This window comes from Tupaia chinensis, unplaced genomic scaffold, assembly GCF_000334495.1.
Source record: "Tupaia chinensis unplaced genomic scaffold, TupChi_1.0 Scaffold000323_1, whole genome shotgun sequence".
Taxonomy (NCBI): domain Eukaryota; kingdom Metazoa; phylum Chordata; class Mammalia; order Scandentia; family Tupaiidae; genus Tupaia; species Tupaia belangeri.
Genome location: NW_006159817.1, coordinates 618,650 through 629,376, shown reverse-complemented (window position 1 = coordinate 629,376; position 10,727 = coordinate 618,650). Strand labels below are relative to the sequence as shown.

Sequence of the window (10,727 nt, the reverse complement as noted above, 5' to 3'; positions counted from 1 at the left end):
TGTTTGCGCCAGGCTCGGGGCTTCGTCGGGTCCCCGAATGACTTGCAGAACTCCACCTGCATGGGAGAGAGAGGGCGGTTTCCATGCCAGCCGCGACGTCCCAGCGTTGGAGCCAGCTTCCAGCACCCAGGAGCTTGGGCTTTCTTTTCAGAGATTTTTGCTATAGGGCGCGTGCTCTCGCCAGAGAGACAGAGACAGAGAGACAGTGAGGAATCAGCCCCCAGGGGGTGGCCACACCGCAGTCCCTTCTCCGGTCTCCTCTCGGGGCCTTGGGCATGCACGCACACCTGCCCGGTGTGAGTGTGAGCTCAGTTCCAGCTGAGGACCGCACTAGACACCCCGGCCGGCACTGTCTCAGCGTGCTGTGTGTGGGGAGGTGCTGAGCCTCCGCAGTGGAGGGTGGGAGCTACTCCCCGCTCCCCTCTCGGATCAGGAGCTGGAGCCCAGAGAGGCGGATAACTGCCCTGCTCTGCCCAGCCCCCGTGACGGAGCCAAGACCGGAACCGAGGCGTCTGCACTCAGGAGCCTGGGCTCTCGACCGTCCACTCTGAGGCAGGGCCGTGAGGCTGGAACTGGCCAAGGGCCCAGTCAGGGGCTCAAGGAACGATGGCTGCTGGGATTACAGACAACCGTGGGGCGAGCTCGCCTGCTCGGAGAACACTAGGGCCTAGGGAAACAGGGGGACCAGCAAGGGCAACGAAGAAGGTGGGGTGCTGAGGTCCCTCCCAGCCTCCAACACACTCTCTGAGATGAGATGGGGAGAGCACCCGCCCCAGAAATCACTCCCCACAGAGCCAAGGCTGGCGCTGCTCAGTCGGCCACTGTCCCGGGAAGGGGCTGCCCCCGGTGATGCCCCTCCTGTGTGGCCTTTCCAGTCAGTGCTGTTTCCCTAACAATCCCACGTGCCCGTGGCACAAAACTCAAACAACAGAGAAAAAGCACAGGAAAGGTTTTTTTAGCCTCATTTAAAAAAAAATAATATTCATAGGACCAGCAGTTAGCGTAATGGCTATGTCGCTGGACTCCCATGAAGTCAACTGTGGTTCGAATCCCGGGCCCAGTGGCTTAACTCATGCTGGGTGCGTGTGCGTGTGTGCCCAAGATCCCGAGAGGAGAATGGAGAAGGGACTGCGGCGTGGCCATCCCCCCAGGAGGTGATTTCTCTCTTTCTGTCTCTCTGTCTGTCTCTGTGTTTCTGCTGAGTGCATGTACCCAATAGCAAAAACCTTTAAAAAAAAAAAATTAAAAAAAAAAATCAAATATTTTACGCCAATACTTACCAGGCGGCCACGTGGGCCCATGATGCCCTGAGCACTGACGCCTCCAAAGGGAAGGAAGTATTATTATTATTTTTTAAAGGTTTTTCCCTTAGGGCACGTGCACTCACCAGAGAGAGAGACAGAGACAGTGAGAGGGAAAGTGAGAAAATCACCCCCCAGATGGCCATGCTGCAATCCATTCGCCTCCATTCTCCCCCCAGGATCTTGGGCACACACGCACATGCGCCTGGCATGAGTTTCAAGCCAGTGGTCTGTCTGATACTCGAACTGCGGTTGGCCATGTGGGAGTCAGGTGTGATATGGTTCCTTGAGGTGAGACGGTAATGCCGAATCTCCTGAGCAGAGGCCACCCATACAGCCCTTGATGTCCATCACACACCCACAAATCGAGGACCCCACTGTATAAAGGGATCACGTGGCTTATACTTGTCTGTCACCTGTTCTGCTCCTTCTCAGCAAAGTGTTAGAGACGTTTTACCAAGTCAGTCACGAGAGTGACCAGAGTGGGACCTCCTCCTCCAGGAAGCTTTCCTGACTCCTCCCCGGCCTCCTCTGTTTTCCCCAGGTCCCTCGTGCTTGCACCACCACAGAGCTGACTACATGGACCGGAAGTGGCCTGTGCACCTGCTGGCTCCTGCTTTACCGGCTCCATGAGGACGGGAGCCAGCCACCTGGTTTTGCTCTAACCCCCAGCACCGAGTGGGAGCTCACAGTGTGTTGCTGCAGGGGTGGGAGGATGACCCGTACTGACCCGGGGTTCCCAAAGTGCGGTCCTGGGACCCACAGCACAGGATGGCCCGGGAGCCGTCAGCTCTGCACGTCCCTGGGTCCCCTCCACGCACTGGATCAGGAACTCTGTGGACAGGCCTAAGAACGTGTTCTGCCAGGTGTCAGGCGATCCTCATGCACACGTGCACACGGGAGCCAGAGTCAGACCAAATGCACCCCAGTGTGAAGGGGGACAGTTCTAGGCCTTGGGTGCTGGGTGAAAGACCGAGCAGCCACACTGCCCACGGCGGGCGAGGGCGCGACTCCCACAGGCTCACCGTGATCCGGGACGTGTCGATGAAGCTCTTGTTGAAATGGTTCAGGGCCGTCTGGGCCTCTTCCTCGGACTTGAAGCCGATGAAGCCAAACTTGCGGAACTTGCCGTCTTTGGTGAATTTGAGGCTGCAGTCGGTCAGCGTGCCGAAGGTGGAGAACAGCTGCCGGAAGCGTTCCTCCTTCATCTGGGACAGAAAAGCGGCGATGAGGGAGGAGGCCGAGAGTCCCCAGGGCAAGGGGACAAAACAGGCTGGGAACCCCAGGGCACACGGATTCTCCAGGGACGACCTCAGACCTGGAGGTGGTGGAGTGTGATGTTCTAGTTAAACCAGGCTCCAGATACGTGCCCTTGAGCAGGCCCCATACTACCCCCTTCACTGAAGAGGAAACCAAAGTTCATAACCACTGCAAATGATCTCTCCCTACTCCAGGGGCTGTTAGAAAAGAGCCAATCACAAAAGCAGTGCTGCGGCCATGACACAGTGGATGGTAATGAATGAATGAATGAACGACCTTGATAAACTGTATCCACGTTTGCTAAATCGTGGTAAAGAGGAACGGAGCCCTGGTCCCCCATCTGCATAAACGTCTACATCCTAACCCCTGGTATCTGTGGGCACTTTATATTACATGACCAAAGGAATTCTGTGTGTATGACTAAGTGAAGATTTTTTTTTTTTTTAAAGAGGTTTCTGCTTAGGTGCATGGGCTTGCTTGAGAGGGAGGGAAATGGAGACAGTGAGAGGGAAAGTGAGAAATCACCCCTTGTAGGGCGATGGCCACACCATAATCCTTTCTCCTCCTGGGATCTTGGGAACGCACACACACGCACCCAGCATGAATTTGAAGCTGCCAGGTCTGGGACTCGAACCACTGTCAGCCATATGGGAGTCCAGTGACATAACTGCTACATTATCTGCTGCCTCCATAAGTAAAGAATTTTGAGATGAAGATTATTCTGGATTATCCAGGAGGCTCCAATATCACCGCTAGAGTCCTTATAAGATGAGGCAGGAGAGGCAGGAGGGGTGATGAAGGAAGCGGATAAGGAAGACGTCCTGCAGTCGGCTATGAAGATGGAAGGTGCAGCAGAGGGTGCGGCTGCGAGCCAAGGAGGGCAGGTGGCTTTTAGAGCCCCAAAAAAGCAAAGGAACATACTCTCCTCTCAGGCCTCCAGAAGGACTGCAGGCTGCCAAGACCTTGACTTTAGGATTTCTGACCTCCCAAATTATAACAATAAATTTGTATTTACTTGTTTCAGCTACTAAGCTTGTAGTACATTGTTACACTAGCAATAGGAAACTAACATGCTAATACTATGCCAATCTGCTCAAGAAGTCAACTGTAACAACTGGAAACTGTTTCAGCTACTAGTTTACAATAACCTGTTACAGTAGCAATGGAAATTAACAAGTTACTATTGTACCAATCTGGTCAAGAAGTAAACTGTAACAAATTTGTATGTACTTGTTTTAGCTATTAGTTTGAGATAACCTGTTACAGTAACAACATGAAACTAACATGGTAATATTATGACAATCTGGTCAAGAAGCCCCACACCAGGTGGCTCCCCATCACCCTCAGCCAGGCTAACCCTCACCACTCAGTGAGTTTTCTAAGCAGGTATTAGGAGATCTGTGTATGTGCTGTTGGGATGGAGAGGCACTCAGGGCCCCACAACAGCCAAAATGACTTTGAGAGTTCGAGAAGCTAGAGGCCTTCCTTGGCAGTCAGGAGGAAGAAGACGTTTCCTGAAGTTAAGCAGCTTCTTAACTCCCATCTAAACCTCACAGTAATTGCATGATTTAGGACTTTTAAAGTTTCTTTCTTTCTTTCTTCTGTGAGTGAGTGGGGGGGCAGCCCCTCAAAGGTTCTCTTGATGCCACAATCCACCCTCAACCTCAATCAACACAGATCATGATGGGACCAGCAATTAGTGTAATGGCTACGTCGCTGGACTCCCATGTAGTCGACCGCGGTTCGAGTCCTGGACCCGGTGACTTAAACTCACACAGGGACCATGTGTGTGTGTGCTCAAGGAGGAGAATGGAGGAGAAGGGATTGCAGTGTGATCATCCCCCCTGCGGGGTGATTTCTCGCTTTCTGTCTGTCTCTCTGTCTTTCTGGCCAGCGCACGTGCCCTGTGGCAAAAAAAAAACCTCTCCAAAAAAACAAAACAAAACAAAACAAAAAAGAAACACAGATCATGAACACATGTGTGCTTGGTGTGTTCATGGAGGTATCTAGACATGAATTTGGAACAGACTCGTGGGAGCTGTGTCACTGCCTTGCCACCATCCAACCCCCAACTTAGGAATTTTTATCTTTATGTTAACACAGAGGAGAAAATGGAGCTTGTGGGAGAAATGATATGTCCAAAATCTACAGTCATTTGTAACTCTGCTCCTATGTGAAAAAGCCTGTGAATCCATGCCCCCACTGCCCAGGAGAGAGATCATTCAAGTCTGACTCTACTATCCTACCAAAAAGCTCCTAATGACCTTCTAGGACCAAAGGCACAAGGCTAGACAGGCACCAAAAGTAAACACAAGATTCTCGACAATCTAGCACTGACCCATCTCTTCAGTACCATCTCCTGCCACGCTCCTCGGAGCCTCCTTACCCCCTCGGGTGGGTGCTTCTCACTCTTCCCCTGAGGTTTGAATTCGGTTGTTCTCTCTAGGGAAATCTTTCCAGAAAAGCATGGGCTAACTGCTCTTCATTCTCAGTGCAATCACCTCTTCCTCACCACGATGCCCTTCCTAGATTCTCAGATAGGTGAGGTCATACCCCCCCTCTGTGTGGTCCCACGGCACCCACTTCAAACTTCACTCCCTGCACCTTGGGTCCTAATAACCCGGTATCTTCTCCAAGAGCCTGCAATGTCCATAAAACGGGGACCGCATCTTCAGTTTGTCATGCCAGCAACATTGTAAGTGTCCACTGCTGTTTATTTGTTGGAAGATCATTAAGGTCAGGTTGAAGAAGACCGTGTGATGTCCTGGGAGGAAATTCTAGAACCACATTGCTCAATTCAGTCCCCACACTTATCATTATCACCTGTGCGTGACCTCAGGTAAGTCACTTCACCTTGCTGCAACTTAGTTTATTTACCTTTAGAATGGATATAATGGGGACCAGCAGATGGTGTAATGGTTATGGCACTGGACTCCCACATGGTTGACCACAGTTCTAGCCCTGGACCCAGAGGTTGAAACTCATACAAGGCACCTGTGTGTGCGTGTCCAAAATCCCAAGAGGAGAATGGAGGAGAAGAGACTGAACCATTGCCATCCCTTCTGGGGGATGATTTCTTACTTTCTCCGTCTCTGTGTCTCTAGAAATTGCACACGCCGTGTAATAAAACTCTCTTAAAAAAATATTGGGTATGATGATGGAATCTACCCCTAGGTTTATGGTAAGGATTAAATTACTTTACCTAAAGCACCTGGAATAGTGCCTGGCACATAAACTCTCATCTTGTTAGCTAATATTACTATTATTATTATTGCTTTTGTTATTGTTTTTATCACTCATCAAATAAGACCACCACCAGTAAGAGAGTCTGCCACAATGAGAAGCACAATGAAACCCAACGGGGTCTTCAAAAAGTTCACAGAAAATAGGTATGATGAAAAAAACTATGCGTAGATTTGTGCACCAAAAAACAACTTGTACTTTAATTTCATTGTTTTCATTACTTTTTAAAAGTCTCCTTATATATTCAGCTATTTCTTCACTCATTTATCTGGCTTTTTAAAAAAAGAATTATTTAATTATTATTACTTTTTTAATTCGGCGGGGAGGAGTTTATAAAAGTCTCCACGTACATTCATCTATTTCTTCACTCGTTTATCTCGCATTTTTAAAATAATTATGTTATGTAATTCTTCTTCTGATGATGATTATTATAATCTGACCAGAGAGACAGGGGGTGGAGAGAGAGGGGAAGCAAGCCGCCAGGTCCGGGACTCGAACCAGAGTCATCCATGTGGAAATCCAGCACTTCAACCACCATGTCACCTGCCAGCCCCGACATATTTTTATTAAATGCCTACCACAGGCCAGGTTCTGTACTGGTGGGGTCTATGGAGACAGAAAAGTGTAGCAGAGTCCCTCTCCCCCCACCCGCGGTTCGAGTCCTGGACCCGGTGACTTAAACTCACACAGGGACCATGTGTGTGTGTGCTCAAGGAGGAGAATGGAGGAGAAGGGATTGCAGTGTGATCATCCCCCCTGCGGGGTGATTTCTCGCTTTCTGTCTGTCTCTCTGTCTTTCTGGCCAGCGCACGTGCCCTGTGGCAAAAAAAAAACCTCTCCAAAAAAACAAAACAAAACAAAACAAAAAAGAAACACAGATCATGAACACATGTGTGCTTGGTGTGTTCATGGAGGTATCTAGACATGAATTTGGAACAGACTCGTGGGAGCTGTGTCACTGCCTTGCCACCATCCAACCCCCAACTTAGGAATTTTTATCTTTATGTTAACACAGAGGAGAAAATGGAGCTTGTGGGAGAAATGATATGTCCAAAATCTACAGTCATTTGTAACTCTGCTCCTATGTGAAAAAGCCTGTGAATCCATGCCCCCACTGCCCAGGAGAGAGATCATTCAAGTCTGACTCTACTATCCTACCAAAAAGCTCCTAATGACCTTCTAGGACCAAAGGCACAAGGCTAGACAGGCACCAAAAGTAAACACAAGATTCTCGACAATCTAGCACTGACCCATCTCTTCAGTACCATCTCCTGCCACGCTCCTCGGAGCCTCCTTACCCCCTCGGGTGGGTGCTTCTCACTCTTCCCCTGAGGTTTGAATTCGGTTGTTCTCTCTAGGGAAATCTTTCCAGAAAAGCATGGGCTAACTGCTCTTCATTCTCAGTGCAATCACCTCTTCCTCACCACGATGCCCTTCCTAGATTCTCAGATAGGTGAGGTCATACCCCCCCTCTGTGTGGTCCCACGGCACCCACTTCAAACTTCACTCCCTGCACCTTGGGTCCTAATAACCCGGTATCTTCTCCAAGAGCCTGCAATGTCCATAAAACGGGGACCGCATCTTCAGTTTGTCATGCCAGCAACATTGTAAGTGTCCACTGCTGTTTATTTGTTGGAAGATCATTAAGGTCAGGTTGAAGAAGACCGTGTGATGTCCTGGGAGGAAATTCTAGAACCACATTGCTCAATTCAGTCCCCACACTTATCATTATCACCTGTGCGTGACCTCAGGTAAGTCACTTCACCTTGCTGCAACTTAGTTTATTTACCTTTAGAATGGATATAATGGGGACCAGCAGATGGTGTAATGGTTATGGCACTGGACTCCCACATGGTTGACCACAGTTCTAGCCCTGGACCCAGAGGTTGAAACTCATACAAGGCACCTGTGTGTGCGTGTCCAAAATCCCAAGAGGAGAATGGAGGAGAAGAGACTGAACCATTGCCATCCCTTCTGGGGGATGATTTCTTACTTTCTCCGTCTCTGTGTCTCTAGAAATTGCACACGCCGTGTAATAAAACTCTCTTAAAAAAATATTGGGTATGATGATGGAATCTACCCCTAGGTTTATGGTAAGGATTAAATTACTTTACCTAAAGCACCTGGAATAGTGCCTGGCACATAAACTCTCATCTTGTTAGCTAATATTACTATTATTATTATTGCTTTTGTTATTGTTTTTATCACTCATCAAATAAGACCACCACCAGTAAGAGAGTCTGCCACAATGAGAAGCACAATGAAACCCAACGGGGTCTTCAAAAAGTTCACAGAAAATAGGTATGATGAAAAAAACTATGCGTAGATTTGTGCACCAAAAAACAACTTGTACTTTAATTTCATTGTTTTCATTACTTTTTAAAAGTCTCCTTATATATTCAGCTATTTCTTCACTCATTTATCTGGCTTTTTAAAAAAAGAATTATTTAATTATTATTACTTTTTTAATTCGGCGGGGAGGAGTTTATAAAAGTCTCCACGTACATTCATCTATTTCTTCACTCGTTTATCTCGCATTTTTAAAATAATTATGTTATGTAATTCTTCTTCTGATGATGATTATTATAATCTGACCAGAGAGACAGGGGGTGGAGAGAGAGGGGAAGCAAGCCGCCAGGTCCGGGACTCGAACCAGAGTCATCCATGTGGAAATCCAGCACTTCAACCACCATGTCACCTGCCAGCCCCGACATATTTTTATTAAATGCCTACCACAGGCCAGGTTCTGTACTGGTGGGGTCTATGGAGACAGAAAAGTGTAGCAGAGTCCCTCTCCCCCCACTTGGTAAACGGTTTACACCTGCCGTGAACATGGCAGTGCGAACTGGAACTCAGGTCCTGAGTAGCAATCCCCAACTATCTCGCCGACAGTCTCTCAAGTGGAACAGGAATGTAAATAAAGCGTCTGACCAAGTCAACAACAACCAAAACAAACAAACACCCACCAACAAACAAAAACGAGACACACTGTGAGAGCGTGGGGAGCACCCGGCGGCAGGGAGGGCGCTGTCGGGGCGTTAGGCACCCGCCCGCCGGCTCTGAACCTGGAGCCGTTACTGTTACTCCGTCCCCGCCCACAGACCCGGATAAACCCCGGATAAACCCCGGGGCTGCCCTCTCGGGTTCCCACATCCCGGGGCGCAGCCCCAGCGCAAAACCCCTCTACCTTCTCCAGCCGGCTCCTCCCCACGCCCACGCTCCCGGCCGTTTCAGGTTCCCGAACCCACGCTCCGCACTCACCCCATTCGGGAGGTTCTTCACGATCAGTCGCGACATGGCGCCGGATCCCCACTGCTGTAATTCTACCGCCACCAGACAGCGTCTTTCCCCAGCTCTCACGCTGCCGCTCTGGGCGCCGCCATCTTTGACGAGCCGGAACGAAGTCACGTGGACCAGGCCTAGACCCGCCTTATCCGGAAGTGGGCGTGATCAAGTCAGAGCCACTCAAGGAAGTCACGCCCCCAAGGGGTGGGTCTGAGTGCTTGTATTCTGCGCAGGCGCAGTTCTGGCGGATCGCGGAGACAGTGATGCCGTCGCGCAGTCGGCAGGGGGCGCTGGTTCCTCACGTTATTGGGAGATTGCGCGTGGTGCGCTTGGCGTGGTGCGCTAGGTGTGGAGCGCTGCAAGTGGCAATGGATTTCAAACCCTTTCCTTATTTATTTATTTATTTTTTATTCTGAAGTTCAAAGACAACCTTAAGAATAGGAGTAGGATTCGGAATTCTTGCCTTCCCTTTACAGCTGGGGAAACTGAGGCTTAGAGAAGCTGCCAGACACCATGAATCAATGACTGAGCCTTTCACGTAATCATTAGCATGCGTCTGTTGGAATAAACACCCCCATTTTGCAGCCCGGTAAACTGGGACCCAGACGGGTAAAGCATCTCACTTGAAGTCGTGTAGCTTGCTAAGGAGAAAGGCCGAGATTCGAATTGGGGGATGCATAGACGCTGCAGTGAGTACCCACATTTTCAACTCCAACCCCGTGGCATTATGTCCCAGTTCCTGCCGTGGCAGTATGTCCCAGTGCCTGCTGATTTTTTCTTCCCAACTTTATTTCTTCAGAAAGAGAGACAGACAGACCACTAATAGGGTCTTCAGGTTGTGAAGACCTGGGGTGGCCACCCCCAGCCTGGCTCACAGGTGCCAGGGTAGGGCATGTATGCGAGACCTCAGGTCATGAACCTGGAACCTTCCCAGATGGCTCCAGCATCCCAGTGTGTTGCTGGGTCTTTAAAATTTATTTTTATAGTCAATGAGCATGGCACATCCACGGGCATGAGGGAGCCCCCCGGACCGGCATCTCATCCCTCTGCAATCCCCTCCATGGTCAGGACCTTGGGCACAAGTGCATGTTTCCAGACTGACCTGGGATCTGAACCCATGGTCAGCCATGTGGCTTCCAGCACTGCAGTTTAGCACGCTATGGATTGTGCCACCGGGCTGGGCCTGTCACTGAGTTTTTGAACCCCACAAGGTAGCCTCCTACGGTCTCAGCCAGACTCACCTCTGAGAGCTTGTGTCCACTTCTGTGAGATGGGGATGCGTCTGCATTATCCCAGGACCCGAGGAGATAAGAATACAAAGTAACCGGGACTGAGTGTCCCTCCTGCTGCTCTGAGCATTCTCGGTCCTCACCCCGGGCACAGGTTTGGGGGGTTACCATGATGGACCTCTTGCGGGAGGGCACTGCTGAGCCCACGGGGTGTAGCTTTGTTTGCTACGTAGTAGGTTACTCTGGAGACCACCCTGTGTGTGTCTTTTTTTTTTTTTTTCAAAGAGATGTTTGCTATAGGGCATGTGCGCTAACTGGAAAGAGAGAGAGAGAGAGAGAGAGCCAGAGAGGCAGAAAGTGAGAAATCACCCCCCCCCCCGGGGGGGGGTGGCCACGCCGCGAACCCCTT

The 10,727-nt window shown here is 49.9% G+C and overlaps 1 protein-coding gene across 1 annotated transcript in view; it reads right to left on the bottom strand.

The window, feature by feature from the left end:
- The window catches only part of RBM19 (RNA binding motif protein 19), a gene marked incomplete in the record, with an annotated part of 174,920 nt that extends 165,695 nt beyond the window's left edge, over positions 1-9,225 (bottom strand). Inside the window, 2 exon segments of the mRNA XM_027773124.1 lie at positions 2,327-2,509; positions 9,066-9,225. Coding sequence (XP_027628925.1) covers positions 2,327-2,509; positions 9,066-9,101 — 219 coding nt within the window.
- Positions 9,226-10,727: the final 1,502 nt, after the last annotated feature.